The following is a 25630-nucleotide window of genomic DNA, read 5'->3' on the forward strand; positions in this document are numbered from 1 at the left end:
TATGACTCTCTTTTCCCAAAACTACAGCAGGGTGTAGGAACCTACAACAGAGAATGGTAACATATGGATTACTTCAGATAAGGAAGCTCCAGACAGTACAACCTTTCACAACTAATTAACTCCTTCAATAATTGGGTCTTGCTGACTCAGCGAGGCCATTAGGTCACTGCTGCAGAGATTCACCTAACTAGAGAGGCCTTAGCTATACTTCCACATTAGAAGGCACGTCATTAAAAAATAAAAGGGTTGCAGAAACCAGCGGAGTCCTAACGAATTAAGGAAATCTTGAGAACTTAATTGATTGTGGTTGGTTCTGGAGTTGTAACAGCAGCAAAAACAATGACACCGTAACTTAGGAGAGGCTGCTAACAGCTGCTGCCATTGAGAATCATATTGATGCAACCTGCCACAGGAAGACCTGTTCAACTCCCATGACTATAATCAAATAGGAATCAAAGCGTTTTATTGGTTTATTAACGACTCAATGAACCGGCAACCAGTGAACTACACACTCAGGATCAATACTAGCAATACAACAGAAAAACTATAATAATAAGACAACCATGAAATTATACCAATCAGTTGACTTGGTACCAGAAAGTTTTGAGCTCACACACCTGCACGATACACTTTGGAACACACGCTGACGCTGCTAAGAGGTGGGCGCTCCCCGTACCACCTCCTCCAACCTGCTAACGCACACCCTGGTGAGAAAGGCCCCCCGTGGGGTCACGTACACACCCCTAAGGTGTGGGACCCTGCGGGGTGCCCCCCTGCACTGCCACTCCACCAGCTGGAATGCAGGCTACCTACAGTGCCCGGAAGGGAGGGTGCTCCATCGGGGTGGGTGGAGGTTGTGATGCTGGTGGGACCACTTCTGGCAGCATCAAGCCAGTTCTGCTTTGGCCTATTCCCCTAGAACCATGAGTTTTCACGATGTTTTTAGCATTTCTTTTCAACCTAGCTCCTTCTGTTCTCAAAAGTCTCTTGACAATTCCCTGACTTTTACTAAGTTTGGTCATCTTAAGTAAACTTTCTTACCGTTACTTTCCTGTTAGCATTATCAGTTTGGGGTAAATGTCCTCTTTGGAGGAGACTGGTGTAGGTGTTTACAATCCCATGGCTATCATATCACCTGGTGTTACCCAGGACACGTTACCACGAGGCAGCTGTGCTGACTCCTTCAGAGAGCTCTGTGCAAAGCTGTTCAAATTTATACTGTGACAAATGTCCTTTCACTCATACGTACAGAATTATATGCCAAACTGCTACAAGCCAACAGGCATAAAGTTTTCTGTAATCCATGGTCATGCTTACAAACGAGAAACCCCAAAGCCCCTGCACAACTGCACCTAAATAGAACTCTACTTAAATGGCTTACTCTCACCTGTAAGAGCCAAAGATACCTCTTATTCATACTGTGATCACCCTGAAGAAACACCTGCTATTATTGAGCGGAAGGAATTGATATTTTTTGCTATTATTAGTTTGAGTTCTCACTTGTTGCTTGCACTGGTCAATGGCTGCATATAGCAATATTTAATGCTGTCCCAAATACATTGAAGTCATGCAACAGTTAAAATTCTGTATTCTTCAAATTGGTATAGGCATTAGCAATGGCAATACAGCTATAGTATGAGGTTTTAATACAAAGGGTAAAAAATTGGTTTACAGAAGTTAAAAAACAACAACAAATAAGCCACCTTAGGATACGTTAAGGTTAAAAGACAAATTGAGTAACAATAAGGAATTCAGGAGGAAAAAAAAAAAAGGTTACAATTATTTGGCTTTGAACTACATTTTCTACATGAGCAAAAGGCTTCTAATATGTATAACTCCATTTATAAGGCCATATCACGCTTATTTATAAATACTTCCAAACATTTGACACATTTATGATAAGACAGTTAAAAGCTCTCTTATTTCATATATATACCTTACAAAATCCAAGGGGAAAAAAATCTAGCAAACTTAAGTGTGGATTTATTAAACTTCTGATTTATTGGATATGTATAACACTACTGGCAGGAAATAACTTCCCAGAAGGTTGTACAAACAAGAAAAAGGAATGGGAAGCTACATACAAGCGTGACCAGAAAGATTAAGACCCCTGTAGCACCTGCATTTTACAAGCAATTCAGTGAAAGCTTACTCACTAGATACAAACATGTACCACAGTATACTTAGAATTTTGGTCATTGATTCATGTCTCAGTGCTTAAAAGGCAATATTTGAGAGTTATTTGCTAAAATTCTGCAAAGTACAACTTGTGATTAATCGGAAAATTAAGATATATGATCCAAGATAAAGAACAATCCAGGAAAACAGTAGTGGTAACAGTTTTAAGCTCAACTTTCCTCAACCAAGAAGATATGCTAAAATAAAAAACCCTCTTTTTTTCTGACACCCACACTACTCATAGCCTCTGGAGAAAAACAGTCTAGTCTAGTTATCTGGCTAGAACTTGCAGTTATCTGACCAAGTCAACTCTCCTGCTCTTCTTAATAACCCCACCTTTAAATCTGATTCACCCTTCCATCACAAGACTGCTAAACAATTCATGCTCTTCTCTTGAATGCGGGGGTTTGAATTAAAATAATGATAATAGTAGTAATAAAGCTGTTCCTACTTTGTCATCCTGGCCATCCAAACAGTCTTCCTTTTCAGTTACTTTCTTCAGTTTCTTTTTAGACATCTTCAAATCCTAAGAAAAACAGTGTTGCAGTTATTATTTATTTCAAGTTCATATTTCCATCTGGTATAAAAAATAAATTTTAACTGCATAGAGGAAAAAAATACTCGTTTTCTCACTACAGAGCCGCAGCAGATTTCAACAGGATTATTCGCGTCTCACGTCTACGAGAAGTTTGCAGAAAAAAAAGGGTGGCCATTACCTTACCATCAACTCCAGAGACACGGATTTTGTACCAGCAGACATATCAGACTAAGAGAGACAAACATCCTTCAACATTTAGTCATACAAGCGTCAAGTATTAAAGCAGTTACAGCTATGTAACTCTGGCCTTAGATCGCTCCCCGCCCCCCCCCTTCCCCTGGGGTAATATCGTGACATCTCGCAACAGCTGTGCCAACCTCTACATCAAGTAGCCCTGCGCGTCTGCCGCTAAGAGGAGGAGGTTCAAGAGGGCTGCGAGGAGCTTCTCAGAAGCTCTGGAGGCGAGTTCCCAGAGAGCAGGTCAGCCACCCGGGCAGGACAGCAGCGGGGCGGACCTAGTGAGCAGACGGCCCTGCCAGCCAGCCTTCAACATGGGCGGCCTGAAGGGACGGCAGGGAGAGCTGCTGCTCCGCCACGGAGCTGCTCCCCAAGCCCACGCGTGAAGAAAGGGCAAGGACACAGAGTGAGCCTCCGGGGCCCCACAGAGCACAGGCCTCCTCCCCGCACCCGGCAGCTCCCTCCCTTCCCTCCCCCTCTCCTCCCCGGCAGCAGGGCCGAGGCGGACCCGCCTCACAGCCGGGCGGCTCGGACGCACCCTCCCGCCGCAGCCGAGCAGTAGCTCCGCACTCCACAGCCCGTCGCGCCGGGCGGCCTCGGCAGGACGGTCCTGGCGGACAGGCCTCAGGGGGCACCCCGAGCCGCGGCCCCGCTCCCGGTCCGGGGAACTTCCCTGTCAGGCGCTGCCCGCCGCGCTGCTCGGGAACGGCCCGGCTCGGCCCAGCCTCTCCCCGCCGCGGGGCGCTCTGGGCAAGGCCCGGCCCTGGGAAGTGTAGGCGGCGCGGGCCCGCCTCCGCGCCCGCCGTACGTGCCGGACCGCCACCGCCGTGCGTCCCCGCCCGCCGGGAGGCGTGTGGCTACAGCGGCGCGTCCCCTGCCTCAGCTCGCTTGCCTTCGCCCGTCTCCGTAGAAGATGGCTGCGGAAGCCTCACTGGCGCGGCTCTCCCCTGAGCGGAGGCAGCTGGGGCGGGAGGACGAGGATGAGGAGAAGCCCGAAGGCCAGACCGCAGCGCTCAGTGAGGGCCGGGCGTGGGGGGAGGTCGGCCGTGAGCGGGCGGTGTGTGGGGAGCGGGGCCCTCCGGCCCGCGCTGAGGGGAGCGGCGCCCGGCTGCTGCCGCCCTTCCCGGGCGTGCGCGGCCCCGCCGTGCCCGGGCGCTGCCGCGGGCGCCATGCGGCGGAGCAGCGCCTTGAGACAAACCCGCGTGGGGCTTGAATTTACAGCCGGGCGGCCGCAGCCGCCTTCGTGCCGTCTCCTTTTCCCCCTCCTCCTGCGCCGTGCAACCCCTGCGAGGGAAGGCAGCTCGGTTGTCCCCGTTTGACCGACTTTGTGTGGGATGGGGCCGGTGCGGGGCCACACGTGCTCTCGCGGCGGCCCGGCCCGGGGGCTGAGCCTCGGCCGTGGCCGCGGCCTCACCGTCCCTGCTCGGGGAGCGCTGAAACGGCCAAACCGGGGCTCGAGTCGCCCTTTCCTGCCTGAAACCTAGTGAGATGCTGCTGTGGTTAATGACCTTTTATTGTCTCAAGCCGAGGCCCAGCAGGCCCCGTTCCGCGGCCGGGCCTGCCGGGGGGCTGGGGGTGCGGTGTGTGCTGTCGCAGCCTCTTCTCAGGGTTTTCAGCCAAATGCGTTTAAACTGGTTGTGCCAGTTTTCCAGCCGCGCCAAAGGTGGTATTGATGCCAGTCAGTTGCTGCTGCACTCTTACAGTTGAAGTGAACTGACTCTTCTAATTAAAAAAAAAAAAAAAAGTATAATTTAGGCTCTTTGAAGCATTATTAGGTTTGTGCATAATCAGTGATTCCTGATGGGCATTTTTAAAATCCTGAAGCCTTGCCTCGGTAGCAGCCTGCTTTTCTTAATCACTTAGTGTGAAACTTCACCTCGCTTGATGTAGGTGCGTATACAAACATAGACGCATGCTCTCTTTTTCAACCATTTTAACCTACACGCTTGCTGTGAAGATGCAGGCAGCCCGACTCTGCTGGACTTCGGTTACTGCTATGCTCTCACTATGAATTTTTGTAACTGTTATCAGTTCTTCCCACAGCACACGTGGTCATAATCATTGTCCTTCTTACAGATTTCTTACCACATATCCTTTTAATTCTTCATTTTCTTTCTGTATTTCTATTGATAAAGCGTGTAGAAACTACCAGCAGGCATCTTGCAACTTTTTGATTGAGAAGTAGGCAGGAAATCCAAGTCTGTCTCAGGTGAGTTGTCAGCTTAAAAATAGACCTGTGAGAAATACAGCAACGCTGTCTGAGTAGCAATGCTGGACTTGATAGATTTTGAGGTAGGTAGAATAATTTCATTCTGTGCTTCTGTCTTTAGAAAGAATTTCTGTAACCCATATCTTGAGGTATTCCTTCCATTTCCTCATTCTGTTTCGTTTCTTTTTTTTTTAAGTAACAAAGATTTGTACCCAGCTGCAATGCTTAAAAGCAAACAAACAAAAAACCCCCCAGGGAATTGTAAGAACTGCTGGAAGATCCTTCCAGCCCTTTATTCTTTCTTTGGGAGTGGCCAGGAGTAGATGGCTAGGGAAGACTGGCAGAACAGAGCAACCATACATTAATGCATCCTCCAGAAACATCTTCAAGCACAAAACTGTTTATTACTCCCTATTGAGCCAAAGGTGGTGTTTTCGTATTGAAAATGCTACAGTGGATTTCTCTTCCATAAAGTTCTCGCTTTGGCACTGGTAGACTTGCAGCATCCGCAGCAGCCTGTGGCAGGGCGGTCACAGGTTAAGAGCAGGTCGTGTAGAGAGCTGTCTTCTGCTCTGGATTTCCAGCCAGTAGCTCCACGTGGTGCATGCCAGTTTTTGTGTTGGAATAGGCAGTGAGTCGTTGACTTCTGTGCTCTCTCTGCATCTCATGATCTTACAGACATCTGTCGTATCCAGTTGAAAAAGTCATAGCCTGCTCTGTTGCTTCTCAATAGCTAAGAAGTGATGCTGTAACTTTGTTATTTCTTGTTACTCTTTTTTGGAACTTTCCTAGTTCTGCCTGTCCCTTTGAAGCTTGGGGGGGTCAGGGGCAATACCTTTCAATATGGCTGAGCCGGACTTCCTGCGTCCTTTCCTGGTGTCACTGTCAGTTGGTGCGGAGAGGGACCCACTGCTTCTGAGGACTCATACCTCTTTCTTCAAAACTGTATTTTAAAATCCCAAGGTGGTAGTCCTGACTGCTGATGCTCAGCTCAGAGTCCATACATTCATATGTAAAATCAAGATTAGTGGGGTTTTTTTTTCCCAAGTCCACCACTTGCCTCTTTTTTGTCATTTTATTACCCAATCGCTCAGCACTTAAGTCCTTTTGAAATTTTTCAGTAGGCCCCTCTCTGTACTACCTGGAGAAGTCAATCATTTGCAAATGCTGATGGCACTAGCACTTAACCCTCATCACATCCCCGGAGGATAGCAAGTTTCTGCCTTACTCCCCTCCTTTCTTCAGATTGTTCAACCAGTCAGAAACGGTTCTAAACTTCTGTTTTCAAATTTTCTTAGCTGTGCTAGGCTATTGTTACGAATAGTTGGACCTCCTCCTTGCCTGCTTTGTCTTGCTAGCACTGCATTTTGCTAGAAAATAACATGTAAATATTATTTAGTTATCTTTAAACATCTGATGGTACAGATGGGCTAATAGTTTTGTCTATCTGGGATGGTGTTATTTTACAGTGGTTTCCAAGGATGAGCGATAATTAATCTCATATTATTCTCCAACCTGCTGTTTATGTATTTTTTTTCTCCTTCACACTTGTAGTCATTTTTGCCTGCTAGAAGCACCAAATTATTGGAAACAAATGAACATATTTGTGTAAATCAGTTATATCAACAACATTTTTACCTTTTTTTTTTGTTTGCTTGATTTTGTGAAGATGGTGTGGTTGTCTCTGGGAAAGTGAAAAGCAACAACCTGGATGTGAAAGTTACCGAGTCAGAATTGGAAGCTGAAGAAAAAGGAATAGAGGAGGAATCCACAAAGGAATCCGATAGCAACATTTTGGATGTATCATCTGACTATCCAAGAGGTTTGCTAATAAACTCTGAGAATATTTGTGTTGTGCGCCAAGGGAGGGGAGGAGAAAAGGTGGAAATAGTGGGGAAGAAAGGTAGAGGGAATGTGTGAAATCTCATTTTCCATACATCCAGTAGGTATGGATACTTTTTCCCATGCATCTGAATAAAATATTTTCCTAAGGAACTGGAAATCTCTTTCAAATGAGATGCCCTTTTCCCCTTACTAACATTTCTAGAAATCACTGGAGAAATTTGCACATACACAGCGATAGAAGAGAAGTCAAGGTTAGATGAGGTATGATCTACCTCAGACTGATGCTAGAAGCACCACAGAGAGCAGAGAAAATCTGTTGTATCTCAGGGCAGAAATTAAAAGCTAGGAATTGCTTTTAACCCTAGCGTTGATCTTTGTTTCACATAAGAAAACCTGAAGACTAATCTTGTAAAAACATTGTAAAGGTTTAAAATCGCTACAGAATCAGTATTGCTGTAAACTGGGATGTTCTGTGTGCTTAAACCAATAAAGCTGATTTATTGGATAAGCTAATCCTCTGTTTTTAGCAAATTCTCCACTGTTCCCATTGACTGATAAGTTGAAACATTGGGAGGTAATTTTAATGGTTACAGAGTCTCCTCTAAGGGAAGAAGAAAAAAAGTGGTAGAATTTAATGTATCCTGGCTATACAGTGAATAATTGTTACCAATTATTACAATTGGTCCACTTCTAGCTGAGATTTTAGTTTTGCCAGACGGTTCATAGGATGTTTTTATACTGCTTTGTGCATGGTTTGCATTCACTAACAATGCCGAGCAGTAAAATCAGGAGTAAATGGGAATGTGGCTTGATCTTTTCAGCTTGTTCTTTCAAATGAACTTCTTTCCAATTTGAGAAATTTGATGTGTGTCAGCATTAAAAAGCAAGTAGAAATACATGGATCTTATTAAAGAACCATTCTTGGGATTAATTTTGCAGTCATTCCTTCTACCGTGGAAGTTAGCTTAAAGGGTACAAACAAGTATTTCAGTTGGTACTGCAGTCATTCTCTACTAGTGTTAGATTTGAAACGATGTATAAGAAAAATAGCAGTAAACTAAAAATAATTTTTTAACTAAGAATGTTTAACTTCTAAATATATCTGCTTTTTAGAGAAACATATTTCTATTCAAAGACATCTTGTGGATCTAGAGAAACTAGCTGACCTGAAAGAAGGTGAGTTTACCATGGCAGTATCCCAGAACACAGATCTTCATGTTACAGGTATTTACATTTTTTCTTAGTTTTTATTTTTAACACACTACATGTATTTATAGTGCTTGAAGACTAGGAGTTTAACAAAAAATAGCTTTATGATTTGTTGCCTTGCTGTCGTGGTTTAGCCCCAGCCGGCAACTAAGCACCACGCAGTTGCTCACTCACTCCCCTCTCCCCCAGTGGGATGGGGGAGAGAATTGGGAAAAAAATTGTGGGCTGAGATATAAAACAGTTTAATAGGACAGCAAGAGAGAAGGAAACAACAACGGTAACAATAATAATAATACCGACAAAGGAATGTACAAGAAGAAGTGATGCCCAATACAGCAATGGCTCACCACCTGGTGATCGACAGCCCGTCCCTGAGCAGCGATTTCCGCCCCCCGGCCAACTCCAGTTTATGTACTGGGCATGACGTCGTATGGTAGGGAATATTCCTTTGGCCAGCCTGGGTCAGCTGTCCTGGCTGTGTCCCCTCCCAGCTTCCCGTGCACCCCCAGCCTTCTTGCCAGCAGGCCAGCATAAGAAGCTGGACTGTCCTTGACTACTTAGCAACAACTCAAAACATCAGCATGTTATCAACATTTTCTCATCCCCAGTCCAAAACATAGCTTCACACTAGCTTCTGTGAAGAAAACCAGCTTATTCTGGCTGAAACCAGGACACTTGATTATCAAATGTTGTACTTCCTTCAGTAAATTTAAGGCCTGAATGATTTCTTTCCATCTTTTTCCTCTGCATTGTAGCATTCTAACATTTGCAGTGTTCACGGATCAGCAAAATGTTAATTCTAGCTATACATCAGCAGCTTAGTCTCATTTTGATTTTAATTCAAGCACCACGATAACAGGGAAGCTAATTGTTGTCTTTGCAGCGTTTAGATATCAGTTTAAATAAATATGCATTCTATTTTGGATGTTTTCTTTTTTTTCCCAATCTATTAATTTCTGATCCAGGTGTACATTGAAGGATTGCTTTAAGACTGCAAAATGGTTTTATTACAGCTTTTAGTTTTTCTCTGGTTACCTATATGTATTCAGTGCTGACAGTGGCAGTCCTTGCAACTGAAACTAGCTTTTATTCACAGATCAAGAAAAACATCAGGGTCCATGTAGGTGCTGCATCATACAGCTCTTGCACCTTAATCATCTTTTAGACTGGCCGCTGATGGAAATAATGGCCTACCTTCATGTCTGCTTAATTTTACTAACACATATGCCAAAAACTTCCATAGAGAGTATGTTCCCTTTTTAATGAGGAGATAAATCATCAGTCTCTCATGAGTCTGGTACTTGTAGCTGTTGCTGAGCTGAGTGATATTTAAATCCATGGTAGTGATAAGAAACTCATTATTCTCAATATTAATTTTTTTTTTTTTTTAATGTCATGGATGTAGCATTCTTCTGCCAGGCGTGTTAATGGACTGACTTGTATTTATTACCATTGCCTTGTGTATTTGATACTCAGTAAATCACAAGTCAGTAAAAGAGGCTGGTCAACATTAGAGAACACCGGTGACTTATTTGGTGAGCTGTAGGCTGCTTCAGTGGCTTGGGGCTCTGTGTGGACATAGTAATCCACTCATAAAGTCATGAAAAAATAATTTTACTATTGTGCAAGCCTAAGATAAGTAATTATTATTATAGACCCCCATGTTGTGTGGGGTATCCATCACAGTATCCATCCTGCATTATTCAAACACATACAAGCTTTTGTGCTAAATTCTGCATGAGAGGTTTTTTGACGTTCAGCAGTCTTAGGACCCAGCAGCAGATGTATGCGTGCTTGGATATGTAATTCCTATGTACAGCTCTACAGCATACATCCCCCAGTAGCTAGTTTTTATTTAGGTTAGTACTTCACGTGCTTCAACACCTGTGATGTCAGATAGGCTTGCCTTTGCTTTTTTTTCCTTTATGCAAGATTTCCAAGGAGAAAAGTTACTTTAACATAGACCACGTTATCTTTTTTGCAGCTTAAAAATATACCAGGTGCTTCTAAAAGATTGAAGAGGGGGAAAGACCAATTCTTGTTCTAACCTCTTCAGTTGTGTTTTTTTTGAAACATTGCAAGTCTCTAGAGTTCATCTGTAAAATTCTCTTATTCTGCAATACTTTTCAGAAGTTGCATTAGTCTCATGTTGCTGGAGTAGAAAATACTAGAAAACAAAAACTAAAGGTTGTAGAAATTAATGATCTTTAAAGTAATAGTGGTTCTTGTCTGTATTCTGTTTGGTGACAAGCAGTGTCCCTCAGGGGTCTGTGTTGGGACCAGTACTCTTTAATACCTTCATCAACGACACAGACAGTGGGATTGAGGGCACCCTCAGCAAGTTTGCAGATAACACCAAGCTGAGTGGTGGGGTTGACACGCCTGTGGGATGGGATGCAATCCAGAGGGAAGTGGACAAGCTCGAGGGATGGGCCTGTGTGAACCTCATGAAGTTCAACAGGCCAAGTGCAGGGTCCTGCCCCTGGGTCAGGGCAACCCCTGATATCAGTATGGGCTGGGGGATGAAGGGATGGAGAGCAGCCTTGCCAAGAAGCACTTCACAGAATCACAGAATCATTAAGGTTGGAAAAGACCTTTAAGATCATCAAGTCCAACCGTCAACCCCATGCCCACTAAACCATGTACTGAAGGGCCATGTCTACAAGTTTTTTTGAACACCTCCAGTGATGGTGAGTCCACCACCTCCCTGGGCAGCCTGTTCCTATGCCTGGCCACTCTCTCCATAAAGAAATTTTTCCTAATATCCAATCTAAAACCTCCCCTGGCACAACTTGAGGCCGTTTCCTCTTGTCCTATCACTAGTTAATTGGGAGAAGAGACCAACACTCACCTCACCGCAGCCCCCTTTCAGGTAGTTGTACAGAGCGATAAGATCTCCCCTCAGCCTCCTCTTCTTCAGACTAGACAACCCCAGTTCCCTCAGCTGCTCCTCACAAGGCTTGTTCTCCAGACCCCTCACCAGCTTCATTGCCCTTCTCTGGACATGCTCCAGCACCTCAACGTCCTTCTTGTAGTGAGGGGCCCTACGCTGAACACAGGATTCGAGGTGTGGCCTCACCAGTGCCGAGTACAGGGGCACATCACTGCCCTACTCCTGCTGGTCACACTATTGCTGATACAGGCCAGGATGATGTTGGCCACCTGCGCACACTGCTGGCTTATGTTCAGACTTGGTGGTACTTGGTGGATGAAGAGCTGGACATCAGCCAGCAATGTGCGCTCACAGCCCAGGCGGCCAGCCGTGTCCTGGGCTTTCCCCAAAGCCGTGTGGCCAGCAGGGCGAGAGAGGGGATTCTGCCCCTCTGCCCTGCTCTGGGGAGACCCCCCTGCAGGGCTGCATCCAGCTCTGGAGCCCTCGGCACAGGAGAGACACGGACCTGCTGGAGCGGGGCCGGAGGAGGCCCCAGCAATGCTCCGAGGGCTGGAACAGCTCTGCTGGGAGGACAGGCTGGGAGAGCTGGGGGGGCTCAGCCTGGAGCAGAGAAGGCTCTGGGGAGACCTTAGTGCAGCCAGCCAGGACTGAAAGGGGGCTTAGAAGAAAGATGGGGACAGACTTTTTAACAGGGCCTGTAGCAATAGGACAAGGGGTGATGGTTTTAAACTAAAAGAGGGCAGATGTAGGCTAGATAGAAGAAATTTTTGACAGTGAGGGTGGTGAAACCCTGGCCCAGGTTGCCCAGAGTGGTGGTAAGGTCCAAGTCAGGCTGGACGGGGCTCTGAGCAACCTGCTCTAGTTGAAGATGTCCCTGCTCATTGCAAGGGGGTTGGACTAGATGGCCTTGAAAGGTCCCTTCCAACCCAAATCATTCTGCGATTCTATGAGTAGAAAGAGGCAATCCATGTATTTGACATTTGTGTGTGCCTGAAATAGAATATACCCTGGGGAATTAATCTCCAACTCCCGTTGGCAGTACCTTCGTTCTTTTTTCTCTTGACATGCATCTCTGTTACCATCAGTGGTAACTGCATTTCTCATGTTTCTTGTACGTTATTCATATTTTCAGATGAAAAGAAGCCATGTCCGTTGTGTCCTGAGGAGAAATTCAAAGCTTGCTACAGTCATAAACTCCATCGTCACCTTCAGAATTTGCACTGGAAAGTTTCTGTTGAATTTGAAGGTAATGGCAATCATATTTGAATAGTAAATATTGGAAGAAATTGTGGACATCTAGGAGATTGTTCTCTGTTTCATCTTTTTAAATTCCTCTTAGTTATCTTGTTACCAGCTCTGAACTAGAACCATATTTTGACATAATGAATTTTGACCTGAGGTGTGAAATTTCTCTGTAGAATAGCTCTCTAGTTTATGTCCCAAAATACTTACAGTTGTGCATTTTCTCATGTAAAAAAACCCAAACCAACAATTGCTTGGCATGTCATGAAAATTGCTAGAAAATTTAAAATTTGCCTATAATGAAAATTATTTTAATAGAGGTTTTGGTTATACTGTTAATAATCCGATAGACATGCACACGCAGTCATTTTTGGCTCATCGTAAAAATTCCATGGTTTCTGAGAAATACTTTAAAGTATTTCTTTAGTATCAGTATTTAGTAGCTTTTTCTGTTTTTTAACAAACTCTGTGGTCTGCTTCTAAGATGCATTAAAATCCCTACAGGAAGTTTAAGAAGAAAAAGGAAGTGAGCAGTGTGTGTTTTTAAAGAACTAGGTGTATGAGTTTGCCAGAATTAAAATGATTAATCAGAAGATGGACGAGATTAAAGTTAAAATAAAAATGATGTGACTGGAGTTCTGTTTTTGTGTGCACTGGCAGATGTCTTCGTTGTGTGGGTTTTTTTCTTTAAACCGTGGAACGTACATTTTATAGGAGTATTCACACAAGTCTTTTAACCAGGTAACAATACTTTTGTGAAATACTCAGAAGTTATTTTGAAAGTTATATAGCATATAGCCTGAAGACTCATCATACCTTTGTAGGATGCTAACAGACATACTAAAATGAATTGCCTTTATGTAAGTTTTTCAGATTCTAAAAAACTATAATGTATAATTAGCTGATAAATTTCTCTGTGCGGAAGGCGAGTTTATCATATAATTGGTAATGTTCTTTTCTTGGTGTCTTCTGGCAACATTTGGGAATCTTACATGAGACTATTCCCTAAAAATAAAGAACATTTTGAATTGAGTTTGTGGTATAGGACATACACGTTCTGTTTACTTACTGCGCTGTGACGTGACAAGAATTTGTTTTCCAGGGTACAGAATGTGCATCTGCCATTTACCTTGTCGTCCAGTAAAACCAAACCTTGTTGGAGACCAGGTAAAAATGCTGAATCACAGAAATATTTGTTGGCCTACAAACTGGGGGAAATGGGTGATGTAGGGGAACTTTTGTGATCTACTCAGTCTCAAAATACGTCTTGCTATCCAGTGTGGGATACCAAAAGCTTATTGGTCGAGAATATAAGTATCTGATACAGCCCTTGGGTAGTTGAATGTCGTCGTATCTCTCTCTTATTTTGGTGGGCAGCTGCCTAGATCACGTAGAACACTGTCACGCTTTGGGGTAAACAGCAGCTTTGTGTGGAAGAGATGAAGGGTTCATGAGGCCAGACGAGGGATGCTTCTCGGTTCCTTCCCTGGGTGCTGAGCAGGTGGAGTGTTGGCAGCGTTTGGCTGGCTGTGGTGCTGTGGCAGGAGAGATGTGCTGTGCTGTGCTGGCTCTGCGGGTACGATTATTTACAGGCTCTGATGGCTGTAGATTCCAAATACTTTGTGTGCGCTAGAGGTAACAGACATATGACCTCTTCATGGTTATGTATTCTGAAACCGCACATACTGTATTTCACAGACATGTTCAAAGATGGGAGCCCATTACCATTGTATCATCTGTTCAGCAACTATCACGCGAAGAACTGACATGATAGGTCATATTAATCGTCACGTGAACAAAGGAGAAACTGAATCAAGGTTTATTACAGGTAGGTTCTTCTATAAAACTTTCTCTCTTTTTTTACTATCTAGCATGTGGAATAACTATGATAGGTGGGGGAGAGACATGAGAAAAATTCCAAAACAGAGAAACGAGAAATCTGCCCTTAACGTTTCAGAACTTTTGTTTTCTTAAAGGTGTGGCAGTGTTGCGATTTAGTCTCCACACGGACCAGCTACTCTGTTCTTACTGATAAACAATACTCTATTCACAATTAGTTTACTGTTGTAAATGTAGGTTCCTGTCTCTCCAAAAGAACGGAGGACATGGAATCCATGGAATGAAATCTGTATAGAGAATTTAATGCCTATGTATTTGGCTGGGTGTGTGTGTAAATCAGTCTTGAGTAAATCCTTGCCATATAAAAATCCTTTGTTTTTTATGCAGACTGCATCAGCATGGGTTCACAAAACAAGATGACTCTTTTTTTTTTTTTTTTTCAGTTCTGGAGGGTCATGACAGAGCTGTCTGTAGTTCTTTGGTAAATGACAATCCTGTCTGACTTTCTCCAAAATTACCCTTTTGTTTCTAAACTTATATAAACTAAATTGGAAATCATTTGAAATAATCAGAATGCCAGATCTTTATTTTTGTGAGTTGTCTGTTCTCTACAGCTGTCAAGTAAAAGGCATGTTATTGATTAGCTGGCGTGTAAAAATTGAGGATTTTTTGCTACAGCCCAGACTGTTACTGTTGAAAATTGGTCTGATTTTTTTTCTCTCTGTGTAGACGTATGGATTTTATCTAAATATAATATAATAAAGATGAGAATGGGTGCTGTGAGGGTCACACCGCTATCTGTTGCCAACATGCAGTTTAGGAGTAGTAGTTTAGTGACTGGGGATCAGTCTGCAGGTCAAAGAAGTGATAGTAGTACATATTCCATACTTTTAACTTAAATACCATTTATGTGGTGAAATATATTCATCGCTGTATCGTTCGTTCCCTTCAGAGCTGTCAGTAAAGAATGACCCATTTGTCATTTTTTTTTAACAAAATGCATGCGGTTATTTTTTCTCACGGGGAGAGGTGAAATTCAGAGGTCAGATATGTCACGCTTTGGAGGCACTTCAGCAACACTTGCGGGCTGTGAACGTGGAGCACGTGGGAGGGCAGTTCACAGATACGTGACCTGTCTGTTTGAAAGCACTGAGAGATGGGCAGGCTGAGCACAGAAAGGTAGCTAGTTGATAGCTAACAAATTTTTCCTGGTTGTCCCTGAGTAATTTTTGCTAGTTAGACTGGGGACAAATTGCTCAGAGGAATGACAGCACGTGTTTACAGCTGTCAGACCAAGAAAGCTTGTTTTGCCTGTATAAAACAGACTGTTTTATACGAAGCTTAAGTGCTGAAATTGTCCCTAAGCTTGTGCTGTCTCTACACATTTCACAAAGCTGTTCTATAACTTACAGAGATTAGATCAAGGATTTTGACGGATTTTTGCAGTTCCTTGATATACATTCAGAACTATGTTAATAGGGTTTTAATTAATTAGCAATATATTATGTTTGAACGTGCAAAACAAATGTGCTAAGCCTCAGGCTTGCTTTCTTAAATTTGAGTGGATATGTAGGAGCCCAGCTGAGAAACAGTTCTTTCATGGGAAGAAAATTGTGGTAGAGCTTGATTCTTATCTGCCACTCTTGGGACTAGAAGGTAACTTGTTGCCTGCTTTTTCCCTCCCACATACTCATTAACTGATCCGTGTGTAGTGGTTGGATTACTGCATAATCCAGAATTCTTGCTATAAAGGGAGCAAATTTTCAATTAAATTTGTCAAATGTGCTAATGTTAATTTCAATTCTCAGCAACTCTTTCCTTCCCCCACATTTACTTTCTCTTAGTTCCTGCTCCCAAGTCTTCTCACGAAGTGCTGAAAGAGTCAGCCACGGATGTGCAGGTTCTTCCCAACTACTCCACACCTCAGAAAACGGACTCCTATTTTAATCCTAAAATGAAACTCAACAGGTGAGAGAACAGGGAGTGGGAGGATGCACCAGAGCGGTGCTGAGTTTGTAGTGGGAAACACTCCTGCGTTTTGAAAAGATGATCCTGCAAAACTTCTGTTCAGAGGGCAGGAGAAGTAGTTTTCCATCAGAAAACTGTTCTGGATGAATAATACTTAAAGCCAAGAACACTGTATGGGAAATATTGTAATTTCTGAAGCAATTAAGTATTTTTCTGTAATGAGTGGTTTATGGAGAACAGGATTTGAAAGGAGCACACTTGACAACTAACTTCATTGTATACACTCCAGATGTTTTTCTGTCAATCTCCACAAGATACTTTGGGTGATCACGGCTCCTGGTCTCCTCTAACTGAACAGCAGCATACCTATAATTAACAGTTTTCAGATTCTAGGCCTTTTTCTCTTGGGACTCAGATTCTCTCACGTGTCGTCTTATTATTTGCATTAAAAAAAGATGAAGGGAGAAACATTGTCCTTTTTTTAAGGAGAGTCATAAATGGTGTCTGTACCATGACTGAAAGGTGCCAGCATTGACACCAACGCATGGGACTGTGCTGCAGCCTGTGCTGACCCCTCATGTTCTCAGTGCTGTTAATATTTGAGCTTCTGGGTTTAAAGTTGGCTCCAGTATCTCTGTGAAAGCTAAGGCATGCTGCTGAAGAAGGCCACTACAGCTAAGGTTATGGCCATGTCTGAAAGAACACGGCCTGTTCCTCAACAGAGTGGAATTTCATTGCTCTGCAGTCATTTCTGACGTCTTTTTAAACACAGAACCATGTGCTAGGAAAGGGAGAAAACCACTACTTACTTTTGAATGCTAGCCACTTTTTCCAGTGTAACTAGTAACTTGATTCGGGATCTTGCTTTACGGATATCCTGCTATAGAATTAAACTTTCAAGGGTAGTTGACATTTTTGATTGACAATTCTTCCATGTAAAAGGTGGAGTTTAGCTTAAATGTTCTAGTATTATGTTCAAGGGAAAAAAATAAGGAAAAGGAAGGAAAAACATTTTCTCAACTGACTTACTATGACTGTTCTTTTTTTATTTTCAAGGCAATTGATATTCTGCGCACTAGCCGTTCTAGCTGAGGAACGTAAGCCGATAGAATGCTTGGATGCTTTCGGTGCCACTGGTAAAGTCAGTCTCTTTAATCTTTTGGCTAATGTCCAGTAGTATGAAGCTGCAGAAATCGGTAGCCACTGAAATTGTGCATTCAAAAATGATGTGAGGTACACAATAATTTTCTTCCTTAGGCAGGCAGTCATTAGCTTCCATACAAAAAACCCAGCTGTCAAGAGCCTAGTATTAGGCCTTTTAAAAAGACTGTAAATATCAAATCAAGGTTTAGTGGTCTCCTTAAAATCAGTTCCTGAATGTTCATGAAATGGCATCTTCCTAAACATGTGTCACAGGTCTCTTGGACTCTGTGGCTGTGGAATTTGGCTGTAAAATCAACCTGTGGTTTAAAAATGGTGATGAATCCAAACTTCTTTATCAGAATCATCTCTTAATTGAGTATAAAAATTCTGAACACGAATTAAATGTAAAGTAATTATATCAGTGTCTGTTAACCATCTGGAACAAAAATCTGAAGAGATCAGGATTGCTGCCTGGTTATCAGCCAGCTACTGTAAACTTCAGGCCATAGTTGAGAACAGCAGTAGCTGCTTAGCATTTTGCATAAAAATTCTTGATAATGAATTTATCACCATTCTGAATTAAGCCAGACTTCACAAGTGCATCCTGTCCTGCACTTCTGCAAGGCAACCATAGACTTGGCTACGAAAGTCAGCAATAAACATGTGGAGGCAGCCTGAAAATCTTCACCGTACCTATCCTCCTGTTTGTGCTTGTGGTGGTCTGTCACAGGAGTCTGTCTGTCTGCGGCACTGCAGTGCTAAACAAGCCAAGGGGCTTTCCAGCAGAGAATGGGTCTGGCTTGCTGCAAAACTGTATCAGCAGTAGTGTGGCCAGCAGGAGCAGGGCAGAGATCGTGCCCCTGTACTGGGCACTGGTGAGGCTGCACCTTGAATCCTGTGTTCAGTGTTGGGCCCCTCACTACAAGAAGGACGTTGAGGTGCTGGAGTGTGTCCAGAGAAGGGCAGCGGAGCTGGGAGGGGTCTGGAGCACAAGTCTGATGAGGAGCAGCTGAGGGAACTGGGGTTGTTCAGTCTGGAGAAGAGGAGGCTGAGGGGAGACCTTACTGCTCTGTACAACTACCTGGAAGGGGGTTGTGGTGAGGTGGGTGTTGGTCTCTTCTCCCAAGTAACTAGCGATAGAACAAAGTTGCACCAGGGGAGGTTTAGATTGGATATTAAGAAAAATTTCTTCACAGAGAGAGTAGTCAAGCATTGGAACAGGCTGCCCAGGGAGGTGGTGGAGTCACCATCACTGGAAGTGTTCAAAAAACATGTAGACGTGGCACTTCAGGACATGGTTTAGTGGGCATGGTGGTGTTGGGCTGATGGTTGGACTTGATGATCTTAAAGGTCTTTTCCAACCTGAATGATTCTGTGAAAAATCGCACGTCTTTCGGTCTGTAGCACCAGTTGTCATAGAAGAAGGTGACAAATAGACTGTCCCTCTACATATCCCATTGTTGCTCTGTGCTGAGGCAGAAGGTCACCACCACATTTTTGCAGGAACATGACAAAATTTGCATCACACACACTTCTGTATTACAAGCGTTTAAAAGGATGATCTTTTTTTTTCTTGGTGAGTTCAGCCACCCAGAAACCACTTCCTTATTCTGTCACGGAGTTATAATTCTGTCTTTCCTTAGGTATAATGGGATTACAATGGGCAAAGCATCTCAGAAGTTCTGTGAAAGTTACAATTAATGATTATAATGAAAATTCTGTGACAATGATTCAGGAAAACTGCCATTTAAACAAAATGAAGGTGAAACTGAACACTAAGGAGGAAGACAATGATGAAGCTGTGGGAGATGGAGAAGAAAATACTGACACCATTGAGGTGACAAAAATGGATGCCAATGTTATAATGCATTTGAGATCATTTGATTTTATGTAAGTGTTGAATGTTTCTGTTAATAATTTTCTGGTTTGATAATGACACACCTCACTCCATCTACCAGTATATGATTATTTGGGGAAGTTGGAATGAAAGAATCAACCAACAGTCACTTGGTATTTTAAAAGTAATTCTGTTGTCCCAGAAATGGTGTGGGAACAGAACTTCAATCTTGATTTTTTTCTAGACATTTCTAAAACATTTAAGCCCTTCTGACACCCAGAATGGACTAGAAATATAGATGAAAATTTTAAGCCAAACTATTTTTAATATAACTTCATTGTCTGTTTGATAAAGAGAAATGTCAAGTAAATCTTTTTTTTTTAACTTTTAATGCGTTTAAAATTCATACCTTTGCTTGTTGTTGTGTAGGACTTTATTGCATCTCCTGTTTTAATCCATTTTGCAGCATTTTCAATTAAAGTAGGCTAATTCTTCCAAGTTGGGTTTATAGATGCATACATTCAAAACCTATACAGACATCAAAATAAGTGATTGCATTTTTTTTTTTGGTACTGATTAAGATCCAGATCTAAGCAGCAGGTGTTCAGGCTGAAAATTAGGCCAGTTATTTAGTACACAAACTGGAATGCATACATTTGAAGATATTTTTGTTTTTAGAAGTTTCCCTTTGTTTTAAGGATCAAGGTAAGCATCAGAGAAATATTCTTGTAACTTGAATTAGTCAGTGGGTCAGGATGAAAAAAAAAAAAAGTACTTGCTGGCTTTGTGGTGATGTGTATTTTCAAGTACAGTGCTTCCCTGGCTCTTGAAATTTGAGACGTAAGTATTCCAGTGTAATTGATGCGAGGCGTGCTATAAATTTTAGTCCTGTTTCTTCCTTTTGTTTCAAATATGACCATAGGTGAAAATTATAAGTGTTTTCCTCATTTTAAAAGCTAAACTTTTCAGCATTTTTAGATACTCAGTGGTACTTCCTACTTTTCAGCCATTTGGACCCCTTCGGGACTTCTGTGAATTATCTGGATTCTGCCTTTAGAAATGTGAGAAATCTTGGAATTGTGTCACTGACGTCCACAGACATCAGTTCTCTGTATGCAAAGGCTCAACACGTTGCCCTGCGTCATTATGGATGCAATATTGTCAGAACAGAGTACTACAAGGAATTGGCAGCCAGAATAGTACTTGCTGCTGTGACAAGGTACTGCTGAAGTGGCTCAAATTATGGTAAAATTAGAAAATTATTAGCGATAAAAAAACCTTCAGATTGCTGCTGTGGGTTGTACGTGTTCAGTTTCCTGAATTCCCTAATTCTAATAGCCAGACATCTTGATGCAAAATTAATGTTTCATATTTTCTGTGTGCTGGTATGTGATAATGTAAATTTTAAACTAAAAGACTGGGCAAGGTGAAAATGTATAAATAGGGTTGGGGTTTGGGATGGTGGGGAGGTTTTTTTTTGGTGGTGGGGAGAGTTTGGTAATAGAAGAAGTAATACCCAGGCTTGCTTATCTGCAAACTCTTTTATTCCTCTGTCAATCCTGTCATTTTGGTGCTGCATAGGACTTTGTAAATATTAATTAAGCTGCTTGAATGGCTTCTAGCTAAGCATTACAGTCAGACTTGCTTCAGTGGAAACCAACTTTCACTTCAGATCCTCGTGCTTGAGAGGTTAAGAAGATATGTGTAATTAGTAACTTGTGAAATTAGTCGTTTAAATATAGATATCCTCAGTAAATTCAGTCTGTTAAACAAATGAAGACATAGAACCTGGTCCCTGGAGAAAAAGATGCAGGCAAGAGGATGGGACAACTGCTCAGGAAAGATGGGGAGGAAATGAAGCGAACAGAGGTTTTCAGAATGCCAGAGCACAAAAGCTGATCTGAGTTTGTTCAGATTTTTCCTCTCTATCTCCCTGCATATGTGAAGTTGCTCCCTGCAGCATACTCTTAGATACAGGCATGCTGCTCAAGCAAAGTTTTAATTGTGTTCTGGGTTACATGCTCCAACTCTCCAGAGATGACTTCTTCCTTCTCAATCCTCACCTATTCAGGAACTGCTCATTTGCCTTCCCACAGTCCTTACTCATTTAACACTCGATGATTTACCCTCATGCGTGTCCCTCTACGTTTCTACTTTCTCAGATTTTCATTTAGTTTGTTTCTGTTTTGTTACAATATCCTGGCACTAGGTAGGTATTTGGAGAGAAAGACAATGCAGATGGCAGACCAGTATTTCTAGATGTGGTAAAAAGAAGCAAACCAAGATTTGCTTAGCCTGACAGGAAGGAGACAAAACCAGGCACTTAAGAAATGACACTTTCTCCCGATTGCTTTCTTGGATCTTTAGTATCTCTTTCGGGAAAGCGGATGAGCTGAAGAATCTGTCAGCAGGTTCAGGGGTCTGTGGGAATGTCAGTCTGCTGAATTCAGTATAATTTGTATTTGTGTTTGTTTTTCCTTCACAGAGCTGCAGCTCGCTGTAACAAAGGCATCGAAGTTTTACTTGCAGTAGCTCTAGAACATTTTGTTCTAGTAGTGGTCAGAGTTTTAAGGGGGCCATCCCCTGCGGATGATTCAGCAAAGAAAATAAAATACCTCATCCATTGCCAGTGGTGTGAAGAGAGAATTTTTCAGAAAGAGGGTAATATGGTAGAAGGTAAATGGCTTTTCTCTTGCACTTTCTAGAAGGTCCGATTCCTGTATCTCCATCTTGTGCTTGTTTAGGCCTTGTTTACGTTTACATCCCTTCAGTAAAGTAATAATTTACTTTAATGTAACAATGAGTGTCTTGTATGAGATGGAGAAGGTACCATGCTTTGTGGTGGTGGGTTAGATTAGTTGTCTTCATGGATTTTGCTGTAAATGTACTGGATTTGTTTCTAGACAGGACGTGGTGGAAATACCTCGGCAGGTGTGGTAGGAAAGGTATGCACCGGTCTTGTAATTCATCTAATGCTCGGTGGTAAATGAAGGCAGCCTCTACGTTAAAAACCAACTGTTTGTGGGCTGTCTCTATACACGAGTTCGCAGAGGTAGGAGACAAAAATTAAGCTAGGAGGTAGCTACTAGCCAGATGGTAGTTTGAAGGAATATAAAAGGAAAAACCTTGTTTCAAAGTTACAGGTTCTTGGGTATCTACCTACTAGCTGGTGGCGTCTTTGAGTGCCCTGCTCAACGTCAGGTGCATCAGCGTGCAATGGGCTTGTTAGTAAAAAGATTTTTAAAAAAAATACTTTTAAGATAGGAATGAGTGAACTGGAATGAGTAACTGATAAGTACAGTGTTATGACAGAGATCTTAGTAAATGAATTGTTTACTTAATGCCTTAATTGCAAATGAGCTGACTTACTGCTTAGAAAATTTGTAGGTGGGCTGTACTTTGTAGATGTAATTGGCTGATGTCTGAAATTTTTTGTTGTTGATATTTACTGTTAGCCTGCACAGCTACTTATAGAAGTATAGGAAGGATAATAATTTCCTCGTTACTTGAAATCTGCCAAGAAACCTAGGAAGTTATGTGGCTTTTTTCCCTTCAGTGTTTTAACAATGATTAAAGATCAGGTCATCAATCACTAAATTCTTGTAAGCAGTGCTTGGCAGAAGTGAGAACGGTGTCACGCTTCTGCCATTGCTTGCCCTTCCAAATACCTACTGAAGTAAGCTACTACTTCCTATCTGTGTCTTCTCTCTCCAGTAAATCAGGCATTGCTGATGATTTCAAAACAACTTAAATCCTGTTTTTCTGTTGTAGAAAACCCTTATCAGCAGCTGCCTTGTGATTGTCACGGCAGTATGCCTGGGAAGACAGCAGTAGTTCTTGGTCCTCTCTGGTAAGTTCCGAACATGATACAGAATCGGAGAGTAATTTTGGTTAGAAGGACCTCTGGAGGTCAGCTGTTCAGTCATCTAATAAAAATGCGAATCTGCTGGATATTTTAGCACTACAAAAGGAAGTACAGCAATCAGGAGGAATTCAGGAAACAGTTGATTTGAATTTAGTAGGGTATTCAGTTTTCGCTTTTATTGATGGAGTTCAAACCAGTTAATAAATAATAACAAACTTGCTTTAAATGTCACATTCAGTGCATCTTACGTAATATGTCCTGCACAGGAGAACCTGGCTGCGCGTTCCTCTAGTTGCCAAATGTTAAGCAGCTCTTCATTGCTCTACACTTGTGGAGAATTTATTTAGTAAATCCTTATATATGCTGACAATAATAAATAATACACTGCTTGATAATTAATACTTAGAATTTTCTTTTGTGGGAAACAAGAATAAATCTTTTCTGTTAAGTCCTTTAACCATTTCAAAGCAGTATTAAAAACGGTTGACGATTGACAGTACCTTTCTTTTGGGGTTTAAATGACTTTCTCAGCATATTAGGGCAGAAATAAAATTACCATTCTTGAGATCTTGATTTTTTTAACACAGGACCATTACTGTCACTGCAAACAAAGCAATTCAGTATCGCTAAGTTAAGAACTCAGCCTGATGCAGCATTTTGGTGTAACGCAATTGCTGATCAATTTGGGCAAGAGATTTTTAAAGTATCTTTGCTTTTGTTAAGAAGTCTTAACTTTTCACTTGTCTTGCACTTCTTAGGTCAGGCGCCCTCTTTAACACTGGATTCCTCAGAAGAATGCTGTTTGAGGCTGTCCAGTATGGTTTGGATGAAGCTCAGCCACTTTTGAAGACATTAGTTTGCGAAGCAGAGTGCACAACTTTAAAACATTTTTCTACCCATAGTCCTTACGATGAGAACAAACAAGGTAAGAAAAATGGCAGTCTGGTCACAAAAAGGACTAGCTTTGTGGTGTTTTAGAGATGCTGCTCTTTGATAACTTACTACTAAGAGCAGTGTATCCATAAAATTGAATGCAGTGTGGGACCTGCCAGCTCTCGTCAGATCATCTTTGGTGCTGTAAAAAGAGCAGGGTCTGTCAGAGGCAGAGCGCTGGATTTAGACATCTTGAATCAGTATGACAGATCCTAAACCAAATAAACATAACACAGACAGGTTGACTGCCATGAAATCCAGCGTGTCCCCTGAAGGAGGTGGAAATAGTAAGTGTCTGATGGTTCTTTGGTGTACCCCGATCCCGACCTGAGAGCGTGTGCTGTCAGGAGGAGAGGACTTCAGCTGTGATGCTCTGCATGCTCCGCAGGGATTGCAAATCAGGGTGCCAGGAGAAATGGCTTTCTGTACGGGAGTGTTCTTCTTATTGAATGAAATCCTGTTTTGAATATCCCCTCTAAATTCAAGTTACTGAGTTAGTATGTAAAAGTTACCCATATGTATGCTTCTTACTACGCTTCCTTCTTTAGGCCAGAATGTGGCATTCTTTCTTTCCGTTTAACCAAGGCATTTTGCCATTTTACTGTCTTACAGTAGAATTAATTTTCACCTTTCATTGTATTCTAGAAGAGTGTGGCGTATATATTAAAACACCAAGCACTTCTGCAGAATCCTACTTGGTACATGGTGAGTAGATCATTTTGGTTTAGCTCTAGCAGTTTCAAATTAAACTATAGTTTAAGCGATGGCTAAGCCAGCCTAGTGTTCATGGTTTGGGTTTTTTTTTATATTTAACGGTACTGGTACTCAGGATTTATTTTCCCACTGAATACTGAGTTCTTTACTTTATCTTCATCCAGAATCATCTTCAGTGGTAAAAGCAGAATGCTAAATACTCCATGAAGCCTTCTTCACTTGACTTTCTATTACTGAAAATGGCATATTAATTAAATTCAGGCTAGATTTTTACTCTGCAGAATACTAGCCTATAAAGGCAGACACAAGGGTGTAGCTGCTATGTGGCTTTTTTTTTTTGTATGTACTGTCTGGCTTCACGGGCATTTTTGGTGTGCTCACTGAGTATTCCCTGGTTTCACTGGCATTCTTGGTGGTCCAGGAAAAAGAAGAAGAGATGAAGTGATGCGAAATGCAGCCAAGCGGCAGAAGTTGGAGAACAGTGCTGAGCACCCTGCGTTTTACTACAATATCCACAGACACAGTATTAAAGGAATGAACATGCCAAAGTAAGGTTTTTGTTTAAGTTCCAGTCTTACGTTACTATGACAACTGATGTATTACTGGTATTGAACCAGCCTTATTAGCACTAGCTCCTTTTAAAACGGCTTTGTTGTTGTTTCAGGTTAAATAAGTTCTTAAGCTATCTCTCTGAAGCTGGATACAGAGTAAGTAGAACCCACTTTGATCCTATGGGAGTTCGCACGAATGCGCCCTTGGCGCAATTTAAGACTATTCTTATGAAGTACAGCACACCCACGTACGCGGGGGGGCAGGCGGAAGGCCCCGTCCATCTAACTGAGGATGTCCAGGCAGGAGAACAGGTTCAAGCTGCCGCAGATGGCAAGGCAGAAGATGCCAAGTTTCTGGAAGATGATAAATCTGCGGTCGCTGCCACTGTATTCACAAAAGACTACCCTACTCACTGTGCAGCTGATTAA

General features: G+C 42.4%; 2 protein-coding genes across 2 annotated transcripts in view; one reads left to right on the top strand and one right to left on the bottom strand.

The window, feature by feature from the left end:
• Positions 1–2695, bottom strand: part of SWT1 (SWT1 RNA endoribonuclease homolog) — a gene marked incomplete at both ends in the record, with an annotated part of 36790 nt that extends 34095 nt beyond the window's left edge. Inside the window, one exon of the mRNA XM_082002763.1 lies at positions 2630–2695. Coding sequence (XP_081858889.1) covers positions 2630–2695 — 66 coding nt within the window. The remainder of the gene's footprint in view (positions 1–2629) is intronic.
• Positions 2696–3875: 1180 nt separating this feature from the next.
• On the top strand, positions 3876–25630 carry TRMT1L (tRNA methyltransferase 1L; the record flags this gene model as incomplete). Its single annotated transcript, XM_082003242.1, has 16 exons — positions 3876–3969; positions 6832–6984; positions 8121–8183; positions 12242–12355; positions 13454–13518; positions 14050–14179; positions 16035–16158; positions 17215–17294; positions 18945–19191; positions 20145–20357; positions 21624–21814; positions 22910–22988; positions 23762–23928; positions 24582–24641; positions 25072–25198; positions 25315–25630. Exons 5-16 carry the CDS (start codon positions 13462–13464, stop codon positions 25628–25630), a joined length of 1791 nt encoding a protein of 596 aa, XP_081859368.1. The 5' UTR covers positions 3876–3969; positions 6832–6984; positions 8121–8183; positions 12242–12355; positions 13454–13461.

This window comes from Phaethon aethereus (genome assembly GCF_964289735.1).
Source record: "Phaethon aethereus genome assembly, chromosome: 8".
Lineage (NCBI taxonomy): Eukaryota > Metazoa > Chordata > Aves > Phaethontiformes > Phaethontidae > Phaethon > Phaethon aethereus.